This window comes from Lepidochelys kempii, chromosome 1 (assembly GCF_965140285.1).
Source record: "Lepidochelys kempii isolate rLepKem1 chromosome 1, rLepKem1.hap1, whole genome shotgun sequence".
NCBI lineage: Eukaryota > Metazoa > Chordata > Testudines > Cheloniidae > Lepidochelys > Lepidochelys kempii.
In genome coordinates this window covers 348,688,436-348,714,095 of record NC_136380.1, presented here as the reverse complement: position 1 = coordinate 348,714,095, position 25,660 = coordinate 348,688,436, and the positions used below count along the sequence as shown (strand labels likewise).

The window sequence follows — 25,660 nt, the reverse complement described above, 5'->3', positions numbered from 1 at the left end:
CTGAATGAAGAACTATACCCGCAAAAGGACTTTTTGAATGGTATAATAGCATATATACTACGGCTTTTTCCTAGTATAGCTATGCCAGTTAGGGTGTGTGTGGTTTTTTTTCATGCTCCTAACCAACATAGCTATGGCAGCAAAACTTTTAAGCCTAGATTAGACCTAAATGAGAGATGTCTAAGAACATTTAAATGGGGCTGTGTCTCCAATCTGCAGATATTTACCCTTCTACGAGGTGGCTGTAATATTTTGCTGGAGGATGAGCAGACTGATCCATAATTATTAGTTATTTTTAACCTTGCAAGTGGAGTGTGCATTGTATTCCTACCTTACTGAGGCACAGAGCATAAGGAAGGATAGTCCAGGGACTAAAGTGCTAGGCTGGACTGAGGAAAACCAGGTCCAATTCCTTGCTATGCCACAGACTGCCTCTGTGTGACCTTGGGCCAGTTACTTCATCCCCTGTCCTGAGTTCCCCATCTGTAAAATGGGGATAATACGTCCCTATCTCACAGGTGTGTTGTGAGTATTAATATATTAAAGACTGAGAGAGGCTCAGATACTGTGGTAATGGGAACAATATAAGGACCTTAGATGGATGAAACTGGGCTCAAGAAGAGACCCATGGATGTTCTCATCAAAAGCATTTTTGAATTAAAGTGGTTTTGGAAGGGATAAGGAGATAAATATGCAGAGGGTCCCCAAGCTACCTGAATAACCACATGAGCATTTTGTTGGTCACGGAAGAGAGGTTTCAAGGAATCTGAGAAATATTGGCAGTGAATACATTTAACCATATCCATCCCCAGGGACAAATGTCAATGCTCTCCAGCCATCTGGTCTCCTTTTCTTTAATTAAACGAATGAAACCTATGATCACACAGGCCGGCCCAGAAACACTGCCAGAACAAATCAATAGCTGTAGGAAAATCAGATTGCTCATCTCAAATGCACACATGCTATTAAGCAGAGACAGTCTGAATCATCTTGAGTTCATGTCTATAGTGCACTGAGTGCCATCAAAAAGCAAACACTGTAGAAGGGTATTGACTTTTCCAGTGTTTAGAATATATATAGTATAGATCAGCAAGATGACTACTTCATCTATATCCATTATACAGCATTCATCACCATGGTATCTGAGTGTGTCACAACATTATAAATGGTATACATTCTCTCTTTTTTTCCTACCACAAGTCTTCAGGAACTTGACTTAGGGCATGTCTACAATAGATATGATAGAGGTCTATACAATCATGACTGGTGTGGAGGAAGTTTGCTGCTCACAAACCGGGTAGAATTAGTGGGGGAAGCAAAAGTGGATGGGAATCTGGGAGGCAGTGACCATGAGTTGGTTGAGTTCAGGATCCTGACGCAGGGAACAAAGGTAAGCAGCAGGATACGGACCCTGGACTTCAGGAAAGCAGACTTCGACTCCCTCAGGGAACGGATGGCCAGGATCCCCTGGGGGACTAACTTGAAGGGGAAAGGAGTCCAGGAGAGCTGGCTGTATTTCAAGGAATCCCTGTTGAGGTTACAGGGACAAACCATCCCAATGAGTCGAAAGAATAGTAAATATGGCAGGCGACCAGCTTGGCTTAATGGTGAAATCCTTGTGGATCTTAAACATAAAAAAGAAGCTTACAAGAAGTGGAAGGTTGGACATATGACCAGGGAAGAGTATAAAAATATTGCTCGGGCATGTAGGAATGATATCAGGAGGGCCAAATCGCACCTGGAGCTGCAGCTAGCGAGAAATGTCAAGAGTAACAAGAAGGGTTTCTTCAGGTATGTTGGCAACAAGAAGAAAGCCAAGGAAAGTGTGGGCCCCTTACTGAATGAGGGAGGCAACCTAGTGACAGAGGATGTGGAAAAAGCTAATGTACTCAATGCTTTTTTTGCCTCTGTCTTCACGAACAAGGTCAGCTCTCAGACTGCTGCGCTGGGCATCACAGCATGGGGAGTAGGTGGCCAGCCCTCTGTGGAGAAAGAGGTTGTTAGGGACTATTTAGAAAAGCTGGACGTGCACAAGTCCATGGGGCCGGACGAGTTGCATCCGAGAGTGCTGAAGGAATTGGCGGCTGTGATTGCAGAGCCATTGGCCATTATCTTTGAAAACTCGTGGCGAACGGGGGAAGTCCCGGATGACTGGAAAAAGGCTAATGTAGTGCCAATCTTTAAAAAAGGGAAGAAGGAGGATCCTGGGAACTACAGGCCAGTCAGCCTCACCTCAGTCCCTGGAAAAATCATGGAGCAGGTCCTCAAAGAATCAATCCTGAAGCACTTGCATGAGAGGAAAGTGATCAGGAACAGCCAGCATGGATTCACCAAGGGAAGGTCATGCCTGACCAATCTAATTGCCTTTTATGATGAGATTACTGGTTCTGTGGATGAAGGGAAAGCAGTGGATGTATTGTTTCTTGACTTTAGCAAAGCTTTTGACACGGTCTCCCACAGTATTCTTGTCAGCAAGTTAAGGAAGTATGGGCTGGATGAATGCACTATAAGGTGGGTAGAAAGCTGGCTAGATTGTTGGGCTCAACGGGTAGTGATCAATGGCTCCATGTCTAGTTGGCAGCCGGTATCAAGGGGAGTGCCCCAAGGGTCGGTCCTGGGGCCGGTTTTGTTCAATATCTTCATAAATGATCTGGAGGATGGTGTGGATTGCACTCTCAGCAAATTTGCGGATGATACTAAACTGGGAGGAGTGGTAGATACGCTGGAGGGGAGGGATAGGATACAGAAGGACCTAGACAAATTGGAGGATTGGGCCAAAAGAAATCTGATGAGGTTCAATAAGGATAAGTGCAGGGTCCTGCACTTAGGATGGAAGAATCCAATGCACCGCTACAGACTAGGGACCGAATGGCTCGGCAGCAGTTCTGTGGAAAAGGACCTAGGGGTGACAGTGGACGAGAAGCTGGATATGAGTCAGCAGTGTGCCCTTGTTGCCAAGAAGGCCAATGGCATTTTGGGATGTATAAGTAGGGGCATAGCGAGCAGATCGAGGGACGTGATCGTTCCCCTCTATTCGACATTGGTGAGGCCTCATCTGGAGTACTGTGTCCAGTTTTGGGCCCCACACTTCAAGAAGGATGTGGATAAATTGAAGAGAGTCCAGCGAAGGGCAACAAAAATGATTAGGGGTCTAGAACACATGACTTATGAGGAGAGGCTGAGGGAGCTGGGATTGTTTAGCCTGCAGAAGAGAAGAATGAGGGGGGATTTGATAGCTGCTTTCAACTACCTGAAAGGGGGTTCCAAAGAGGATGGCTCTAGACTGTTCTCAATGGTAGCAGATGACAGAACGAGGAGTAATGGTCTCAAGTTGCAGTGGGGGAGGTTTAGACTGGATATTAGGAAAAACTTTTTCACTAAGAGGGTGGTGAAACACTGGAATGCGTTACCTAGGGAGGTGGTAGAATCTCCTTCCTTAGAGGTTTTTAAGGTCAGGCTTGACAAAGCCCTGGCTGGGATGATTTAACTGGGAATTGGTCCTGCTTCGAGCAGGGGGTTGGACTAGATGACCTTCAGGGGTCCCTTCCAACCCTGATATTCTATGATTCTAAGTGTTATTTATTCCTTCTCATAACACAAGAACTAGGGGTCACCAAATGAAATTAATGAACAGGAGGTTTAAAACAAACAAAAGGAAATATTTTTTTTCACACAATGCAGTCAACTCGTGGAACTCCTTGCCAGAGGATGTTGTTAAGGCCAAGACTATAGTAGGGTTCAAAAAGAACTAGATAAGTTCATGGAGGATGGGTTCATCAATGGCTATTAGCCAGGCTGAGCAGGGATGGTGTCTTTACCCTCTGTTTGCCAGAAACTGGGAATGGGCGACAGGGGATGGATCACTTGATGATTCCCTGTTCTGTTCATTCCCTCTGGGGCACCTGGCATTGGCCACTGTCAGAAGACAAGATACTGGGCTAGATGGACCTTTGGTCTGACCCAGTCTGGCTGCCCTTGTGTTCTATGTTTGTACATGCCTAGCAGCATGGGGTCCTGGTCCATGACTCTGGCCCCTAGGGCTGTGGAAATACAAACAAATTAATAATAATAATAATTAATAATAAAATTATGACTTTGAAAACTCAGTTCAATGACTACAGCTTTGACAAAGAACTGGGTCTCCAAAGATGCAAGTTTTTGTTTTTGTTAAACATCCTCAAAGAGATGCTTGCTCTCTGGGAGCAAAGAAGCAATGACAGAGTGGGGGTAGCATGCGCCTTCATTTTGTATTTTGTGGTTTTCAGAAGTTTAAGTTTGTGTTACCTTAATGCTTCATTTTCTTGTTTTCAAAGGTTTGAATTGTAGCTGAACTTGACCCTTCTGGAAAGGCATGAGGCAGCCCTGACTCTCCGTTAACAAAAGTTTTGGGTGTCTAATATTTTACAAAGCCAATACAATTGTTTTGAAAAGAAAAAAAGTGTCCGTTCTGCTAACTGTATCCTTATAGATATATGAAGGTCACCAGGGTCTCCCTCAAAATAGATGTTCCCGCCTCTGTACAAAACACTAACAGCTGTTGATATATCGTTGCAGGCAAGGAGGCTCCAAGTCTGTAGAACTGCTAAGGAGGCACAGCATATTGTGCGATGGCTTCTGGGAGTCAGAAGCACAAGTTTCTATTCCTGTCTCTGCTGTGTGACCTTGGGCAAGTGTTTGTGTGCCTCGGTTTCCCCTCCTATACGTTGACTATCTTATCTATTTAGCTTGTAAGCTGCTTGAGGAGGAAATGTGTGTCTGGACTGTGCTTCGCTCAGTTGTGGTTGAGGCCTCTAAGCATGACTGCAACACACTTTAATTGAATTGTCTTGTGAGAACTTCAGAGTAACAGCCGTGTTAGTCTGTATTCGCAAAAAGAAAAGGAGTACTTGTGGCACCTTAGAGACTAACTATCCTGCTGGTAATAGCTCAGGGTGGGGGGGATGTGAGAAAACCTGGATTTGTGCTGGAGATGGCCCACCTTAATTATGCACATTGTAGGGAGAATGGTCACTTTGGATGAGCTATTACCAGCAGGATAGTGAGTTTGTGTGTGTGGTTTTTGGGAGGGGGGTGAGAGAACCTGGATTTGTGCAGGAAATGGCCCAACTTTATTATCATGCACATTGTGTAAAGAGTTGTCACTTTGGATGGGCTATCACCAGCAGGAGAGTGAATTTGTGTGGGGGGGTGGAGGGTGAGAAAACCTGGATTTGTGCTGGAAATGGCCCACCTGATGATCACTTTAGATAAGCTATTACCAGCTGGACAATGGGGTGGGAGGAGGTATTTTTTCATATTCTCTGTGTATATATAAAGTCTGCTGCAGTTTCCACGGCATGCATCTGATGAAGTGAGCTGTAGCTCACGAAAGCTCATGCTCAAATAAATTGGTTAGTCTCTAAGGTGCCACAAGTCCTCCTTTTCTTCTTGTGAGAACTGACCTCTGTATATATATCTTCCTACTGTATTTTCTACTCCATGCATCTGATGAAGTGGGTTTCAGTATATATATCTTCCTACTGTATTTTCTACTCCATGCATCTGATGAAGTGGGTTTTAGCCCACGAAAGCTTATGCCCAAATAAATTTGTTAGTCTCTAAGGTGCCACAAGGACTCCTCGTTGTTTTTGCTGATACAGATTAACACGGCTACCCCTCTGAAACAAGTAACGATGTGTTTTTAAAAAAATATATTGTTTGTGATGTAGGGCCCATTGGGCAAATATTCAAGCTTTACCCACTTGAATAGTCGGACTGTAACGGGACTGCACGGATGTGCTTTGTGTTTGCAAGATCTGGGCCGTACAGGCACGTGTAGTTCTGGCCCTGAAGAGTTTACAAGCTGCTCAACAGAAAAACAAATCCTCCCCCAGCAAAAAAAAACAAACCAAAAACAAAACCCACCACGAAGATGGGCTGTGAAACAGGTACCAGCCCAGGGGCTGGTGGGAATTTGTGCAGCTGCAGCCGTGGGGAAGGAGGGACCCAGGAGCCAGGCCGAGGGGGATGGCTGAGTGGATGCATCTGGAGCTTGGGGAAACAGGCGCGTGCGATGGGACCTGCGCCAGTCGCCCACGTCCCTGCTGTGCCGGAACCCCAGCCGCCGCGCCGGGCAGGTGAGGACTACATCTCCCATGCCCCCCCGCGCTCCCCGCCGCCATGAGGCGGAGCGCTCGGCGCGCAGCACGCCGGGAGCTGTAGTCCTGGGGGGCCCGGCCGGCGCGCCGCGGGCCTGGCGGCGAACTCCATGTCCCGTGGTGCCCCGCGCGGCGGCGGCCGGTGAGGGGGGGCGGCGGCGAGCAGCGGCGGCCGGGTCTGAGGGAGCCGGAGGCAGGCAGGCAGGCAGGCGGCGAGCAGCGGCGGCGGCGATGTCGGTGCAGGTGGCGGCCCCCGCCGTGGAGCTGAAGGAGCTGGGCGGCCCCAGGGACAAGGGGGCGGCCGCCCCCTCCCGCCCGGCCGAGCCGGGGCTCGGCGTGGCCGGGGCGCCCTGCCCGCTGCCGGCCCCGGCCGGGGAGCGTGAGGCGGCGGCCCCCGGCCCGGGGTGCGGGGCCGAGCGGCCTCCCGTGAGCGGCTGCCCCGGCCTCCCCGCGGCCGGGCTCCCCCCCGGGGCCGCCAAGGTGCCGCAGGCGTCGGCCATGAAGAGGAGCGACCCGCACCACCCGCAGCACCGGCACCGGGACGGGGGGGACGGCGGCGGCGGCGGCGCCGGGCGGGAGGCGCTGGTCAGCCCCGACGGCACCGTCACCGAGGCGCCCCGCACCGTCAAGAAGGTAACGTGAGGGGGAGCCCGGGGACGACCCCCCCCCGCCCCCGCCTCAGCGCTGCTCCCCTGAACGTGGGGGGGGCATTCCCCTCCGGGAGGGGGGCCCTGACCCCCTTAATGCGGGACCCCAAAAGGGAGGGGGATTCCCCGTGACTGAGACCCTGCGGGCAGGAGACCCCCATTCCCTTCAGGCACAGCCGCCTGCATACCAAAAATCCCCCTTTGCTTAAGGTGGGACCCCCCCTTACAGAGACCCCTGGGAGAAGCACCTCTGTCCCCTTGATGGGGGACCCCTTTATAGGCATGCTGTGGGACAGGGACTCTCATCCTTGGAGAGGGAAACTCTTACCCTATGGGTATCTCTTTGACCTCATGAAGGGGCTCCCACAAGCCTCTTAGGTAAGAGAGCCCAGTTTTCCTTGGAGATCCTCCCTTGCCAGCCTGCTGGGATTGGGGCGCGGGGGGGGGGTGGGGGGAATCTTGGTTCTTCAAGAAAGGTTGGGGCTCATCTCTGTCTGTCAAAGCTCCTATTCTTCTGGAGAGACCTTCTTTGTGACCCCTTGACAGCATACCCAGTGTTTGGGGGACCTGCCCCACCTGATCTCTCCCTAGAGAGACCAAAAGCACTAGAACCTGAGACATTGAACTCCCTGAAGAGAGAGATGCCAGATAAACCCACTAATCCAGCCCTTGGAGAGATCCCAGAGTACCCAGGTTGAGACTTTGCCATGTGGTGTCACTGTAGGCACCCTCTCTTGGAGAAAGAGTGGAGTACCCATAATTTGATACTACTTCTTCCTTGGTCATCTTTGTTCTTAGGTTTCAGAGTAGCAGCCGTGTTAGTCTGAATTCACAAAAAGAAAAGGAGGACTTGTGGCACCTTAGAGACTAACCAATTTATTTGAGCATAAACTTTCGTGAGCTACAGCTCACTTCATTGGAATGCATCCGATGAAGTGAGCTGTAGCTCACGAAAGCTTATGCTCAAATAAATTTGTTAATCTCTAAGGTGCCACAAGTACTCCTTTTCTTTTTTTGTTCTTAGGTAACCTCACATTATCTATATCCCCACCATGTTATATCACTCTATTCCTTCATCCCCTTTTTGGAGTCTGCCGTCCTTGGGAAGGACACCTGTTTTCCTTCATATTTTCTCCCAAGGACCAGTGCTTGCTTGACCAGACAAAAAGCATGGTCATGGATCTTCTGTGTCAAGGATCATGACATATTTGACCTTCTAAATCTCCCAGGTGGAGGGGGAATAATGATGTCGGTGATGATTTTCTGCCTGGGAACAGTTCTCATCCCTGTCTCCAGGTACTTCCAAACTCAGCAGAGACAGGGCCTGAGATAAGGGAAACAAACAATACCCAACCAGAGGGAGCTGATCCTCCGTGCAGTAGGAGCAGAGTATTCATGGAGCAAAACCAACCACCACCTCCATTGCCTAGCATGGTGGGATTGTTTATAGGCTGTGAATCTGTGTGGTTGCTATAGGAAGTAAAATGTGTTGAATGAGGATGTCTGGGAGTACATGCTGTTCCTTCTCCTTCTGCAATGCTATTGCTTTCCAGTTGCTTCAGTGCGTGGGTTTGTTCCAGTGACTGAAGGGTTGTCTCTGCATTTATTAAACTAGGTTTACACATCCATGGTCCTTTTGGTACAGTAGTAAATTTAAAGCAAATGTATGCAACTTTTAAGGCAATATACAGAAGTAAAACATATCTTTGCTTGGCTTTAAGACTTTCAGGCCTTGTCTTCACTAGGGAAAAAGCGTATTTTAAACATGTTAACTAATCATTAATGCATGTTAAAATCCTGGTGTAGACAGGATAAGTTATAGTTTTAATGTGTTGGCTGGTCAAGAAAAAAGTATGCTCTCTGTTAAGGTTTATCTTGACTGACTAATCTGCTAAACCTGCAATTTACCTTGTCCATACTACGATTTTAACATGTGTGTTAACACATTATGTAACATGCCTAAAATACTTTTTTTTTTGTAGTGTAGGTATGATCTCTGAGGATTAATAGCCAATCCTTTTTTCCCCCCTTCTATTATTCTCTCGTTTTAGAAGTGGTGTTAGTACATATTAATTTGGTCTTGCAAAATTCTAGTTGCATAGGCAAATATTTTTCCTTTGCGTGAGGATATAATTATTAACACACACATCACCATGGTAAAGGCTGGGTGGGTAAATGTGCCTAAATTGGTAAACTTCAGTGATTTTGCAATGCTGTGTTAGTTTAATGATGGGATTGTAATCTCTGATCAATAGCAAAATAACATGATAAACATTTAGGACCTGATCCTATGAAGTTGTGTGCACATGCTTAACTTTAATCACATTAACTTAATTGGGACAAGAGTAAGTAAAGTTAAGAACCTTTTCTCATGCCTGGTGCTTTAATGTTTGTCCTCATTTTCACTATACCGAGTTGCTGCATGCTAACGTTTTTGTACCTACTTCTCTGACATCTTAGAATTCTGTGTGTAGGCCCAAATTTTCAAAAGTGGCCGCCGATTATGGGAATGTCAGTTTTTAAGATACTGTGGACCAGACTTTCAGAGGTCAAAGTCATTTAAACAAGTCACATCAGTCATTTAGTCTTAACAAATTAAAATTCCCAGTTGCAACTTACTAATTAGATGAGCTCCCCTTGACTTCAGTTGGAAGTGAGTGAGAGCTTTAAAAATCAGGCTTAAGGTAATTGACATTGGACAGTCATAAAATGAGGTATCCAAAATCAGAAAACTTTGGAAATGTTGGCATTAGTGACTGTGGTGTGGTAAGTTGGTAAGAGTAGGGGCATGAAAATCAAGACTACGCAATAGATTTACTGTGTGTCCTTGGGCTTATTGCTACAACTTGTTTTCAAAATCTGTGAAATGAGTGTACACTTACTTACACAGGTGTGCATAGCAATTTAATACTCACCTGCCCTACGGGTAAGGCATATTTGTTTATGAAGCATATTGAGCTCTTCTGAGGAAAGGCACTATACAGTTGCAAAATTTTATATTAATATATATGCTCACTTTACATATTGAAAGTGAACTTTTTTCCTAGCTTTCAGCACTGAAAGCAAAGCTTGCTTTCTGAATGTCAAGCTGTGTTCTTTCTGCTTCTTAACATTATCAGCATAAAGGTTCTGGAATCAGAACTGAGCTGGCAATCCTGTTGATTCATGAAGCAAAATAGAATACAGCTTGCTCCTCCATAGCTAGTCCGCCTCTGCAATATTGATGGCAATAAAAGCTGTAGGTTTTGTCTGTAAACTAAGTGGGCTTAAAATTGAAAACAGAGGGTACAGATGCATAGGGTAACAAGGTGCATCTTATGACAGTGTCACTCATCTGAGTGTAACTTCACTGTAACTATAAAATTCCTCAGTAAAATGAATACATCAAAATATGTGCCTGATGCTCACCAGACTGGCGCATCACCTGACAAGTAGACTGCAGTTGGGTATTTTACTTTGCAGCATATAAATGACACTCATGTGGCTTGTCTAAATGGTGATTTTGACCTTGACTCTTCGCTAATTTGATTGCATCAGGGAGCATAAGGGTTGAAATGGCTGCTTTTCCATAATAAATTCAATTGTTTGGTGTGAGGTTCTCACACCATTTTATTCACTTGTTGTATAGGAGGATTTTTAGATAACCTGAATGGAACACAGACTATCTTATTTTACTCGTGTGTGTTTGCCATTTACTCAATTTCATTCTAATCTATAGTGATCAGTTATACCAGGGTAATAAATGTTTCTCCTTAGGCTGAATTCCCAACTGCTGCTCATAATGAGTGTGGTTTGTATGCCAGTTAGTAAAATCCTATCATTTGGAGGCAGTGTTATAATATATAATACACTTGGGCCCTCTCCCTCAGCATGTATGCAATTTATTTTTAGGTAGCACCTTCTGAATGATATATTCAGACCTTTGTTGAAAGACCAATACCTTAAGTTGTATACAGAGTCTCTTGCAGGTAGTAAAGGAAAAGTGACATGTAAAGAGAAAAACAATAGTAGAAATATAAAAGCAGTAAAGATGAGTAAATGTTAACGGAATGAAGGGCATAGAAAGTGCAGAAATGAGGAAATGCAGTATAATTAAGGGTACCTAAACTCTGATGAATGAGTGAAACAGTATCAGTTGGCAAGGAGTCTGAAGCCCACACCCAATTTGTATTAAAATTGACATAAATTCTAAGTACATGATATTTATACTTCCTTGACAAAGGAATAGAAACTTCATGTTTTGAATTTACCTGTGATTTAAAAACCTGTAGCTGATCAGCTTTGATCCTCACCAAGCAGTCGAGAAATGGGCCATAGGCCATATTTAAGACTTTGGAAAGCGTATTTTGCCTCTTGGGGTGTATTCTGAGCATTGGCGCTCTAGCATCTGTAATACAATGTTCTACGTCAAACAGGAAGTGATGAAGGCAAGATTTTAAAAAATGGTTGAGGTGTTGTAAAGGGAAGACGCAGGTCAACTTGAGTGAGAGTCACTTGTAGTGTTGGGAAGTTTTAAAGAGAGGACTGAAAGGTAGCAAAGACTGGAGGAGCGGAATTATTTCAAGTGGTTATGACAGTGATAGGGTGCAACAAGTGCCTAGTTATGAAAGCTAGGGAGGGAGTTTTCAGTTGGTGATGGACTTCAAGCCAGTGACCATAGTGAAAGATGGGGTAATATAGTCATACTTCCTGAAAGGAGAGAATAGTCTGGATGCAACATTCTGACCCCGTGAAGTTGAGTGTAAGCCTTCCAAAAGTCTACAAAATGACGTGATAAATATTGAGACAAGAAATGATGAAAGTGTAAATAAAGATTTCAGCAGTGAGTGTATTCTGAGGATGGTACTGGATGACTTGCAGATGAGAAGAAAAAGGTTAATGGTCCAGGATGTTTCCAAATTTTGTGATTTTTTGGGAGCATAAGTTAAAGTTATAGCCTCAGAGAGACATACGGTTGATTTGTGTATGTATAAAGAAGGCAGAGGGGAATAAATGCATGACATGAGAGATGAGAGGAAATTCTGCTCACAAGGAAGAAGTTATTCTTGCAAACATTTAATAGGAAATTATGAGATCTTGGAGTTGTGGATAGTTCTCTAAAAACTTACACTCAATGTGCAGCGGCAGTCAAAAAAGTGAACAGAACGTTGGGAAGCATTAAAAGGGATAGATAAGACAGAAAATATCATATTGCCTCTGTATAAATCCATGGTACGCCCACACCTTGAATACTGCATGCAGATGTGGTCACCCCATCTCAAAAAAGATAAATTGCAATTGGAAAAGGGCAACAAAAATGATTAGAGGTATGGAATGGCTTCCAAATGAGGCGAGATTGATTAAGACTGGGACTTTTCAGCTTGGAAAAGAGACGACCAAGGGGGGATATGCTAAAGGTCTATAAAATAAAGTAAATAAGGAAGTGTTATTTACTCCTTCTGATAACACCGTACTAGTGGTCACCAAATGAAAATCTGCAGCGGGTTTAAAACAAACAAAAGGAAGTATTTTTTTCCACACAACGCATAGTCAACCTGTGGAACTGCTTGCCAGAGGACGTTGTGAAGGCAAAGACTATAACAGGGTTCAAAAAAGAACTGGATAAATTCATGGAGGATAGGCTCATCAATGGCTATTTGCAAGGGATGATATCCCTAGCCTCTGTTTGCCAGAAGATGGAAATGGGCGACGGGATGGATCACTTGATGACTTCCTGTTCTGTTAATTCCCTCTGGGGGACCTGCATTGGTCACTGTCAGGGGACAGGATACTGGGCTAGATGGACCTTTGGTCTGACCCAGTATGGCTGTTCTTATGCTGTAGATTTGAGCTGACAGGCCAAGCATAAGGTAAATGAAGAGAATGAACTGAGGGAGATGTAAAGTTAAATGTCATCTCTGAAAAGTGATTTCTGATCTAGCATTGAGTTCTCCCATAGGGAGATAAGATATGGAGAAATGGATCAAGACTGGGAACCTGAGGCAGTTTGTATTAGGATGAGGGGGAGATGTAAAGTCTCGACTAGGCACGGAAGAGAAGTAAGATCCCGTCTCCCAGTGAGAGTGCTGGAGGCTGTTTCAGACACCCACAAAATTCAGACCAAGGTATCCAAAGCACACTAGACCAAATAAGAGACTAAAGAAGAATCTAAGAAAAGAGGTAATGTGAGCTTTAAATCTCTTATGTGAAGTCCTCTGTGGGGAGGCATAGCATAGGCATTTGCAGTACAAGCGTCTCCTTAATGCCTCAACCTTGACTTGGAGGAACAATCTGTAGTGGGGAGAGTGGAGCTCACTCTCTCTGGCCCATTCATGTTTTCCTGTCTCCTGTGATTTCTACCACAAAACTGTCACTAAATGACAGCATTGGTGGCTCAGTTTTTGTGATGAGTTCTCAACCCAAGTGCCCTCTAAACTAATTTTCATAATTTGCTAAACATTTGTCAGATAGAGTTGCTCGTTGCTACTGATCTAGATTTGTACCAGCAGCCTAGAGGTGAAAAACTGTGTCCCATTAATAGTGTGAGCCATCCAGCCCCCTGTTTGCAGTAGTGGAGTGTGTGTTTTTTTTGTTTTTTTTTGTTTTTTTTAAGATAAAGACAGAATGGTTGATGACAGTGCTATAAAAAGGAATAAGGGTTTAGCAAACTCTAATTTTTACTGATTTGTACCCTAAAGCTTGATAGAAATGCTGTACAGTCTGTGTAACAGGTGTCATTATAAAGACAGTGAAGGAAACCAAAATCAAATTCACCAAACACTTAACTCAATATAAATGTATTGAATTTCAGTGAAGCCTTTCTGGGCTCTCGGAAGTCAGTCTGGTGCTCTGAAATGTTGAGACTTGGCAAGTGTAGAAATAAGATTGAAGAACTTGAGATTTGATTTCCTCAAGCAATTCTCATGATGTGTAAAGTCGTTTAAAGATTTCCAAAACCAAATCTCTTTTGGGAACACTTGCTGTAGCAACTCCATTGGCCATCTCCTGGCCTAAGTTCCTGAAGCAACAGCTTGCAGCTTTGCTTTTAACTTAGTAAATTGCCATCACTCTTGTGCCCTGTGGGTCTGAGGGCAGAAGAAAAAGTATAATTGTTTAGTCCTTTGGATGTACATTGGGATATCCAAACTTTATCCCATCAAAGGCTGCATTGACGAGCTCAAATGTCACATGCATAAACTAACAGTTTGCAGCTGTCCTCTCAATGTGGAAGTGCAGCCTGTGGAAACTACAGATCTCAACATGCAAGAATTCTTGGTTGTGCATCTCAAGATGAGCACTGCATGCAGACATCTAGTCTTGGAATCTTCTCATCTCAGTATTAAACATGAGGGCAGCTGTTGGCCATGTCACTGATGTTGAACACTGTAGGCCAGGGGTAGTCATATTTTGTCAAGGTCCAAATTTCTTGGTCAATGTCCAGACTCCAGAGAAGAAAATAATAAAAAAACCCAATAATGATAAGTAAATAAAAAGATTTTGGTGTCTGTTCAAAAATGTTTAGTGGTCCGGATTTAGCCCGTGGTCCACCTAATGACTACCCCTGCTGTAGGTTGTGGTTTGACATCCCATATATCAAAAGCAGTGCTGCTTCACTTATCTAACTGGAGTGGTCACATGTCAGGGAGATATGGTATGCAAGTGGTTAAAAGAAAACAGTGGCCCTTTATGGCCAAATAAATTGATATAATGAAGATACGGTCATGGTAGGCATGATTTTGAGACTTCTCTGATTTTGAAGCAGACACTTGCTTATTCTGCAATCCTGCTCAAACACATGTGCATCATATCACATGTTCAGTTCTTGTAAGTGAAGATGATTGTTGATCAGAAAGTCATGTAGAAGTTTGTAGGAGACAGGATGAACCAGTGTCCATGTAGGTGGTCATGACCGTCCCTCTGAGCGGGGGGCCATGCCTTCTCGCAGTCTGGTCTGCTTGAATACACTCAAAACAAAGAAAGGGGGATTTAGCAGTGCTCAGTGGGCCCCGATCTTCAAACAGGGAAGGGCCGCAAACAGTCTGGGCTCTGGCCAGTGGTCAGGACAGAGTGGTGCTAAGTTAGAAGCCCAGCCCTCAAGTGGGGCGAGACAGTAAACAGCCAGGGCCCTGGCCTGCAGTCAGGCAGAGCTATAGCCCAAACTCCGTCTCTGAGGCTCCGGCAGACTTGAGCACCATGCACAGGCTCTGGGGCTCCGGCAGAGGCGTCCGAGAAGTGCAGGCCTCCTGGCCTAAGGAGGGGGAGCGGCAGGGGGTTTGCGAGCCCGCCTAATTTCACCTCATCCCAGCCCAGGGCCCTAACAGTGGTGGCGTGGTCTGCCACTGGGTCAGTAGGGATCCGCCCGCAACACGTTGACCTTGTATCGGGTCAGCTCTCAACCAGACTGTTGTCTGGTTTTCCTGGACTCTCCCCCTTGGGTGTACTAGTGTCCAGGGGTCGTCCTCAGTCTCCCTGGGATATACTGGCAAGGGTAGCAGTAGCAGCTCCTCAGTGTTGGGAGTGGCCGGGGTTTTGGGAAGTTCGTGCAGACACCCTGGTCAGCCATGGTTCTCCTTGGGATCCCATTCCAGCAGCAGGGAAGATACATCTGTCTCCCTTGGCAGCTCCCTCCCAACTGAGCTGCGGGGCTGGCCTTTTATACTTCCTCTTCCTGTCCAGCCCATCTGCTTCTGGTGTGTAGGGCATGGTCCTCCTGGCTCCGCCCACCAGGTGGCTTGCGGTGTTCCGTTCGTGTCCGCCTCTCAGGAAGGCTATGCCTCCTTGCTACATTCCAAATCGGAGAGCTGTCCCCAAAGTATAAAGGAAGCTTGTTCCAGGCAGCTGGATTTGCAGAGGAAAAAACCCTTCACCAACAATAGTAAAATTAAGAGAAGAAGCAGGTGTTATAAGAAAGTGAGCAGAAGTTGGTGCAACTCCACAGAAGACTTTATAACAAAGATTAACTGAGTTGTGTCCTAAAATGATTGGGGAACCAATGGACTTGTTTGAGGATGGGATGACATGGTCATGCTCATTTGTACATATGAGAAGGAGGGCATTCTGCTGCATATGCTTGGGTTTGGAGGGTTGACACTTGAAGGAGCCTGAAGAACCAGTGAGAGGAGATGAAGGCCTAGAAGTGGAGTCAAGGCAGTAGCGTAGCTGGGTAACATGGAAGTGGTGATGCAGGAAGAAATTACCTCTCTTTGAGTAGGGAATGTCTTTTTGGTCTGTATTTGTACAGCACCGTGGCCAGTGGGCTCCTGCTCCAGTCAGATGACTAATAAGAGGAAAGTTCAGGGTCAGGAAGATACCATGATTACATCCAAAGGCAGCAAATGGAAGATGTGAATTGAGGGGATGACTGGAGAGAGAGAGAGAGAGAGTCATGTTTGATGACACTCTTGCCCAAGAGAACTGCTTGTCTGAGGCATTTAACTGAAAAGTTTAGGGGTAATGACAAGTTTTCCTTGGTCAAGAGGCAGAGAGGATGAAGAAAGAAGAGTAATCAATTTTTCAAGAAATGTTACTGTTTAGTATTATGAGCATAAAAGTAGTGGTTAAGGTTTAAGGGATGTATGAAAGAAATGGGGGCTAGATAGGAAACGACAGTGAGTGGAATGAAAGAGGTGTGGAGGACTTGTCACTATTAGGAGAGAGCCATTAGATATAAGTGTGGAACCATGGCTGGATGGAACCTATGTTGAATGTTCAGGAGCCTGGAATTATCCAGTGTCAGAGGCTGTACAGAGCCTGCAGAGGAGGAGTCTTCAGTGAAAATTTGGAAGTTCAGTGACAGAATGGGAATTCTGTGCTATACCCAGGCCAAACCTCAGGAGGATATTGTGAGGAAGGGTGCTTGGGGAGTTGTGAAGGTGATGGTCTCAAGCTCTTTATTGAGAAAGGAAAGGCTACAGGCAGGACAGTGGTTAGGGCAGGGTCAAGGGATGTCTTTTAAGTAGGGAGAGGAAAAATTTAAAGAGCTATAAGGCAGAGCTTAGAAAACCCACTCGCCTATTGTGACCCTAAGAGCCTGTTTTATGCCAACTGGCAAAAGGCTCACCTCGTACGTTGTTGTCAGAATATTTAGCCAGTGCCTAGTAAGGTATCATATGAAAACTGGTGACATGCTGGTCATGAATATCATTGTGCGATGTATGTAGGGGTTGTGTATACAGAGTTATGATGCATCCGATGAAGTGAGCTGTAGCTCACGAAAGCTTATGCTCAGATAAATTGGTTAGTCTCTAAGGTGCCACAAGTATTCCTTTTCTTTTTGCGAATACAGACTAACACGGCTGTTACTCTGAAACCTGTCAGAGTTATGTATGTGTGTTTGAAATATGTTCTTAAAATGTGATTTCGAGGCAGCTGATAAACACACTTGCCCTAGGCAAAGGAATGTGGATTTACCTGTCAGTATGGACAAAGTTAACAGACAGATGAGAAAACAGCATGGCTTGATTTATGAGCAAAGGTCAATAGAAGTACATTTGCATCTAAAGTAAACAAAGTGATCAAGCCAATCAAAAAAGCAAATTAACCAGAGGATGAAGAACAGGCTTAGTACCTGCACACCAGAGAACAAGCAGCAGGGGAGAGGAACTTTATTTGGGTTCTTTTCAAAGAATACATTTTAAAGGCTTTCTGGGCTATAAGAGGGGCAGAAAAGGGGCCTCTTTTGTTATCCCTCACATAGGGAACAAAGGAAACAGCACCCTCTGATTCTGTGGATGGTAGGTTTCAGAGTAACAGCCGTGTTAGTCTGTATTCGCAAAAAGAAAAGGAGTACTTGTGGAACCTTAGAGACTAACCAATATATCTGAGCATGAGCTTTCGTCAGCTACAGGTCACTTCATCGGATGCATACCGTGGAAACTGCAGCAGACTTTATATACACACAGAGATCATAAAACAATACCTCCTCCCACCCCACTGTCCTGCTGGTAATAGCTTCTCTAAAGTGATCATCAAGTTGGGCCATTTCCAGCACAAATCCAGGTTTTCTCACCCTCCACCCCCCTACACACAAACTCACTCTCCTGCTGGTAATAGCCCATCCAAAGTGACAACTCTTTACACAATATGCATGATAATCAAGGTGGGCCATTTCCTGCACAAATCCAGGTTCTCTCACACCCTCACCCCCCTCCAAAAAACCACACACAAACTCACTATCCTGCTGGTAATAGCTCATCCAAAGTGACCACTCTCCCTACAATGTACATGATGATCAAGGTGGGCCATTTCCAGCACAAATCCAGGTTTTCTCACCCCCCCACCCCCATATACACACAAACTCACTCTCCTGCTGGTAATAGCCCATCCAAAGTGACAACTCTTTACACAATATGCATGATAATCAAGGTGGGCCATTTCCTGCACAAATCCAGGTTCTCTCACACCCTCACCCCCCTCCAAAAAACCACACACAAACTCACTATCCTGCTGGTAATAGCTCATCCAAAGTGACCACTCTCCCTACAATGTACATGATGATCAAGGTGGGCCATGTCCAGCACACATCCAGGCTTTCTCACCCCCCCCCCTTTTTTTTCCCCCGGGGACACACACACAAACTCACTCTCCTGCTGGCAATAGCTCATCCAAACTGACCACTCTCCAAGTTTAAATCCAAGTTTAACCAGAACGTCTGGGGGTGGGGGGGGTGGGGGGGAGGAAAAAACAAGGGGAAATAGGCTACCTTGCATAATGACTTAGCCACTCCCAGTCTCTATTTAAGCCTAAATTAATAGTATCCAATTTGCAAATGAATTCCAATTCAGCAGTTTCTCGCTGGAGTCTGGATTTGAAGTTTTTTTGTTTTAAGATAGCAACCTTCATGTCTGTGATTGCCTGTGATTGTGTCTCTCTGGTCACGCAATCACCAGATCTTCTGCACATAAGGACGTGTTGAATTCTGAAAATCTGAGTGTGGAAGGGTGTGAAAATGTCAAGAAGCAGAAACTCATGGTGGCTCTGTGTTTTTCCTTTGTGTGTTTGTATGCCATGGTGGCTGGATTCTTTATGGTGTGATATTTTCAGGTTGCCTGTAGGAGCTAGTGAGGAGTCCAGTGAGTAACCTATCTGTCAAAGCTTTAGAGTGAACTGATTTTTGTTCTGTGCCACACTGGTAGCAATGGGAAGAAAGAGATCCTTGCCTTTTCGGTGTCCTCGTGGCCACTCTTATTTGATATTACTTAAATTGTAGGCATCGCTTTGTCAGTCTTGTCAAATAGCGTGAAGGGAAGCAGATACAACAGAGATGTGTGTAGCCTGGTGTACTAAGGATTAGCAGGTGAATTTTTTTTCTGTGGAAGTATGGTAAAAATAAGTTTGTATGTGTATAATCATGAAACCTATAGCTTTGGACCAGTGCCAAAAGAGCAAAACTCTGCCAATGAATGTGTATAAAACAAAATAAATAGTGACTTGTCTTAGTCCCTATATATTTTAAACTAGTAGGGTAGAAAGAAATGCTGAGAATTCCAGCCATCAAGTGGTGTCCATTTGTTTTTTTCATTGCATCAGAAGATCTAGAATAGTAAAATCACATTCTTCTGTTTACCATCTTGCTTTCCACTTTTAAATTATCTGATATTAATGGTTGCTAATATCTCAAACTGTTAGAGCTAGAACCAATTCTATACACCACCTGAGAGCTTGGAATCCCTGATATCAAATCACATTAAAGCCTTCATCTGATTCCAGGGGTTTGTGAACAAACTGCTACATCACTCGTGCTTCTGTGATCTTTTCCTTAGGCTCTGATGGATGATGTGATCTAACTTGCTGCCACTAAGACTAATGCCAGGAGAACTGCAGCTCAGAATCAGGATTTTTCACAGGGTGGGTTTTAAGTCACTTAAGTTAAGTACTGGTATAGTACTGTGAGTGAGATAATGAATCTTTCTAGTTCAGGCTGAAACACAAGACTCATTGCTTCACCTTAGCTTTTTTTACATTAACCACTGCCTCCTACTAGAGTAACAGAATCAGTAAATAATGAGCGAGATGAACAAGAGACCAAAAAAACACAAACAAAAACTCAAGTATAGTGGAAAAAAAGTGGGAGAATGCCACACAGCACCAGATTTTTTATGACTGTGTAATTTGTAAGGCATTTAGATACCACAGAGATGAGCATAGTAGAAATAGAATAAATTAGGCATCTGCATTGGAATTATAGTATCTAGGGTGGGGGGAGAAGCCTGTTGGGACACTAGTTTATCTTTCAGCCAGAACAGGGTCATTCCCTGTTATGTAACTTCTCTGGCCTTGTTGGAGTGCATAACTCCTCCCACATTAGTGTTATCTGCATAGTCCATTTATATGCTATTTTTATTCTTCTAAATCCATTCATTGAAGGTGTTAAATGAGATCAGATCTGTTCAACACACACTCTTGTGGCTCTCCCATCATCACTTAGTTCTTCATCCAATTGTTGATCCATGTGACACGGTTCCATATGTGAGCCAACTAAAAAATGTAATTTTGAGAATAAGATTTTTGAGAGGCTGTAGAAAATTAGCTTAATATTATTGAGACTCGTTCAGGTTCAGTCTTTGAGGATTAAAAGTGAAGAGAGTTCCTTGGAAATGCAGCGTAATACAGGATAGGTTAAGGGTGCCCAACTTTGTCAGTTGAGGGCCATACTGGTAATTTCACGAGCCGGAGGACTCTCTATACTGTGCCTAAAATGGATATTGCAGCTACTCTTATCTTTAAGTGGGTATTTACAAACAATAGAAAATTTTTTAAAATGTGAATTAAATTTGATGCAAGATCATACCGCAGTTATCAGGAGGCTTTCTGCAGGAGCAAGTGCGGCAAAGGGGATGCCATCAGGATCAGTTTCTGCTGATGCTTTTGGGTCATTGGAAAATGTTTTATACAGGAACATCAAAGCAATGATCCTGTGCTGCCTCTGGGGCATTCCGTTTAGAAGAGAAATTTGACCTCTTCTACACCCACATGGGAGAGGACTTCAGGGTCATGTCAGTTCCATTCTGATGCTCCTGAAGAAAGGAGCTACTGCTGTATTATGCTGGGTGAGGGAGGAATGGAGAAGCTATTCTGTCCTCCTTCCCTTTTGTTTGTGATGCATATCTCGTGGCAGCATTAGTGCCAAACCAAGTTCAATTCTTTACGTTAAATGCCAGCAAAGGATAGCGATTCTTCAGAGGCAGCTCTCTCGTCCTTCAATCATGGTCTCGGGCTGGTTGAAGAAGCAGCATTAGAGGCTCAGTCAGAGGAATGTGGACTTCTGAGTGAGTCAGGGAGGGACAGGACTAAAGGCTGACATAGGGAATCTAAGGAAGGGAGAGTGGCAATTAAACGAAAAGGGAGGCAGAAAGGTAACATCTTAATTTTAGTAGGGGCAAGATTGTATTTCGTTTTTTGCCACTGACCCAATAATTGACTGCATTAGTAGCTGAAATAAACCAAGAGATAAACCTCCTCTTCCTGTGCACTCCACTTCTAAAATTTTATTTGTGCTATTTGAAAGAGAGTAGAGAGGGGAATTTCTCCTTACCCTTCCTCCACCCACGACCTGCAAATATCCTATCTTATAGAATATATAGGGCAAATAACTTGTCCTAAACTTAATTGCTGTCATAAACTTAAGTTTTGCATTTGAATCCTAGGAGGAATATAGACTGAGCTAGTTAGATTACTACTGTTGTCTGGTTTTGTAGAACAGTGAGGCTAAGATGCAGACTGCTGCAGATCTCAGGGAGTCTCCTTGGCCCTGTCTTCACTTGGATCATAATTGTACAAACTACAGCTGTTTTTAGAGGATAATGTTAAGAATATTTTTCCTAGAACTTTGCTAATTAAACTGTGCTATAGACAACTCCCTTAGCAGCCTTTAGTGTCATGTCTATTACACTGTTAAGAAAGGAAACCATGTTTAAAATAAAACCTAAATACGCTTTTACCTAACTTGGGTCTGACCTAGTTTGGACTGGGTCTAGCTGGATGCTTTTGTATGGGTAAGAGTAAAGCAAAACTGATGGGGAACATGCAGCAGTAGCGCTCCCCAGAGCAAAACAGTATCCTTAATTTGCCTCAACATTCTCTGTAATAACCAAGGATTTAAAGTATCAGAGGGGTTGCCGTGTTAGTCTGGATCTGTAAAAGCAGCAAAAGTCCTGTGGCACCTTATAGACTAACAGACGTATTAGAGCATAAGCTTTTCATAGGTGAATACCCACTTTGTCAGATGCATGTAGTGGAAATTTCCAGAGGCAGGTATAAATATGCAAGCAAGAATCAGGGTAGGGATAACGAAGTTAGTTCAGTCAGGGAGGATGAGGCCCTCTTCTAGCAGTTGAGGTGCGAACACCAAGGGAGGAGAAATGGCTTTTATGGTTGGCTAGCCATTCCCGGTCTTTATTTAATCCTGAGCGGATGGTGTCAAATTTACAAATGAACTGAAGCTCAGCAGTTTCTCTTTGAAGTCTGGTTCTGAAGTTCTTTTTTTTTTTTTGCTGCAGAATGGCTACTTTTAAATCAGCTATTGTGTGTCCAGAGAGATGGAAGTGTTTTCCTACAGGTTTTTGTATATTGCCATTCCCAATATCTGATTTGTGTCCATTTATCCTTTTACGTAGGGACTGTCCAGTTTGGCTGATGTACATAGCAGAGGGGCATTGCTGGCACATGATGGTGTATATTACATTGGTGGACGTGCAGGTGACTGAACCGGTGATTGTGTGGTTGATCAGGTTAGGTACTGTGATGGTGTCGCTGGTGTAGATATGTGGGGCAGAGTTGGCATCGAGGTTTGTTGCATGGATTGGTTCCTGAGTTAGTTACTATGGTGCAGTGTGTCATTGCTGGTGAGAATATGCTTCAGGTTGGTTGGTTGTCTGTGGGCAAGGACTGGCCTGCCTCCCAAGGCCTGTGAAAGAGAGGGATTGTTGTCCAGGATGGGTTGTAGATCACTGATGTTGTGTTGGAGAGGTTTTAGCTGAGGACTGTATGTGATGGCCAGTGGAGTTCTGTTGGTTTCTTTCTTGGGCTTGTCTTGCAGCAGGAGGCTTCTGGGTACACATCTGGCTCTGTTGCTTTGTTTCCCTATTTCCTCATGCGGGTATCGTAGTTTTGAGAATGCTCGGTGGAGATCTTGTAGGTGTTGGCCTCTGTCTGAGGGGTTGTACCTCAGTGCTTGGCTGTAGACAATGGGTCGTGTGGTGTGTCTGGGATGGAAGCTGGAGGCATGAAGGTAGGCATAGCAGTTGGTGGGTTTTTGGTATAGGGTGGTGTTAACGTGACCATCACTTATTTGCACCGTGGTGTCTAGGAAGTGGACCTCCCATGTAGATTGATCCAGGCTGAGGTTGATGGTGGGGTGGAAGTTATTGAAATCATGGTGGAATTCTTCCAGGGTTTCCTTCCCATGGGTCCAGATGAAGATGTCATCAGTGTAGCGTAGGTAGAGAAGGGGCATGAGTGGACGAGAGCTGAGGAAGCGTTGTTCCAGGTCAGCCATAAAAATGTTGGGATATTGTGGGGCCATGTGGTCTGGAGGTATCTTTTGTCACCAAATTTGAAATAATTGTGTGTGCGGATAAAGTCACAGAGCTCAGCAACCAGTTGTGCTGTGGCATCATCAGGGATACTGTTCCTGACAGCTTGTATTCCATCTGTGTACGGGATGTTTGTGTAGAGAGCCTCTACATCCATGGTGGCTAGGATGGTGTTTTCTGGAAGATCACCAATGCAAGGATTTAAAGTTTGTCTAAATTGGCTTATTCAGTGCTAACGTTATGCAAGATTCCTGATCAGTGGTGTGGAGGTTTGAGCTGAGAGACTACTTGGAACTATGATGGAATTAAAGTAACCTTGGCAACCATTATAAATAAAATAGGCCTCCTTGAGACGTAAGACTGTGTCCACGTTTGCTGCATTCATTCATATATTTAGCTTACATAACATCATGCTGCTGCAGCAATTTAATACTCCAGCACCAAGGGCAACTATGCTGCTCTTTTGAGAGTGTCTTGTGAGCTTTTGCTGTGCCGACTAGTTCTTGCGTCTGTTTCCTATGGAGTTGAAATGATGGCATTAGTGTTTTTCTCTGTATAACGTGAAGCTGTTATCTCCCATCACTGTGTCCTTGGACTCTGATATTTTGTTCTCTCTGACAGTCCTATTCTTGAGCTCTGCTGTTGCAGCACAGTACTGAATCCATCTCCCTCCATTACGCACCAGCCTCCTAAGCTTTTCTGAGAAATTATGACTGTGTATGCACAGGTGCATATCTTCAGTATACTTTAGTGGAACACAGCTGTACATTGTCGTAGTTAGTTCATAGCTTGGACTGCCACTAATTCCCATGTTTCAGTCTAATTCTCCTAACTCTTGCCCCTTTTATGGAAGGAAGGGCATACAATTTTGAAGCTTTCTGTTAATTCTATAACTCTGTGAGGGGTGGCAGTTGTTTCTTCAGTATGTGTGTCACTGGGAGGTGGGGAAGCAGAAGAGTAGAGTTGGAGTAACCTTAACACCAAAGTTATGACACATAACTAGTAGGAGTCTGAACTGCATTGCCCGTTGGGGCACATGGTTGAAGTAGTACTATATTTTAAGATTGCACTTCTGCCTTAATTTTTTACCTGTTGATGGTGTTACAAGTAACACCTAAGCTGCTTATAACTACTGTGAAAGATCGGAAAGATCTTTTTCATTTACTTTGTGCATGTGACTGCTGTTTGTGTAGTCAGTTGATTGTTTCCCCTGCATAGTCAGCCAGTCTTCCCTGTTTGTGTGGATCCTTCACACAGCCACAAGGGAGAGAACAACATTTTAAAAATAGACAAATGTGAGTTTTAAAACCACAAAAATCAGTGCACTATCTGAACTGACTAGATTGCAAATTTAGAAGTCCTGGTTCTAGGTCTGTGAGGGCACTTGGGGTATGTGGTCCTTGCTGGGTCCTGTCTTTCACCAACCACCCCAGTTCTTCAGTATCTTTCCTGCTGGCTTGAGTTTCTCTGGCACCCAGGATAAGAATACATTTTTTTAGCCTGGATCCTATTTAGAGGACCTGTATGTTGGTCTTCTAAATCGTTGTAGTGAAAGATTTGTTTTGAGCAACCTTCTGGAAGGGTAATATTGTCAATGGAATTCAGGGTAGCCAGGTCTATTTGATCTATTAAATAGGGCATAATCTACACCATAAAATTAAGTTGACTTAAGTCGACATACAGTCACCACAGTAACTAAGTCAGTTGTGCATGTCTACTCTATGCTCCTTGTGTTGGCGGAGGGCGTTCACACTAGCGGCACATATATTGACACAGAGCACAGTGCACCATGGGTAGCTATCCCACTGTGCAACTCTAGCGCAGGGTGTCTTGAGAAGGTGTTGCAAAGTTCAAAGCACAGGGGAAAAGGGGGGGATATCATTTTGAGATGATAGCAAGAGGTACACTTGCAGAGGATAACATGCAGCTCCATGTAAAAGCAATGTGTCTGCAGCTCTGCACCAGAGCGACTGCTCTGGGCAGCGAAGTTGAAAATGGTGACCAGAGCAGTCACAATGGGCATTGTGGGACAGCTCCTGGAGGCAAGTTAAGTCAACGTAAGCAATGCAGTGTCTACACTGCCACTACGTCAAGCTAGCTATATCGACTTAACTCCACCTCCGTGACCGGTGGAGTTATGTCTTCACTACGCGCTGGATCGGCAGGCAGTGATCGATCCAGTGGGGGTCGATTTATCGCATCTAATCTAGACGCGATAAATCGACCCCCGAGTGTTCTCCCGTCGACTCCTGTACTCCAGCTCGGCAAGAGGCACAGGCAAAGTCAACGGGGGAGCGGCAGCAGTTGACTCACTGCAGTGAAGACACCATGGTAAGTCGATCTAAGTATGTTGACTTCAGCTACG

General features: G+C 44.7%; 1 protein-coding gene across 3 annotated transcripts in view; it reads left to right on the top strand.

Annotated features, from left to right (window-relative positions):
* The window catches only part of AHCYL2 (adenosylhomocysteinase like 2), a 493,940-nt gene that overhangs the window by 263,031 nt on the left and 205,249 nt on the right, over window positions 1–25,660 (top strand). For 2 of the 3 annotated variants that reach the window (XM_073328941.2, XM_073328940.2), the window contains exon 1: window positions 6,276–6,770. In XM_073328941.2, the coding sequence (XP_073185042.2) occupies window positions 6,369–6,770 (402 nt within the window). In that variant the 5' untranslated portion in view covers window positions 6,276–6,368. Of the gene's footprint in view, window positions 1–6,275; window positions 6,771–25,660 lie in introns of those variants that run through there. The other variant, XM_078851199.1, reaches the window with a different exon arrangement.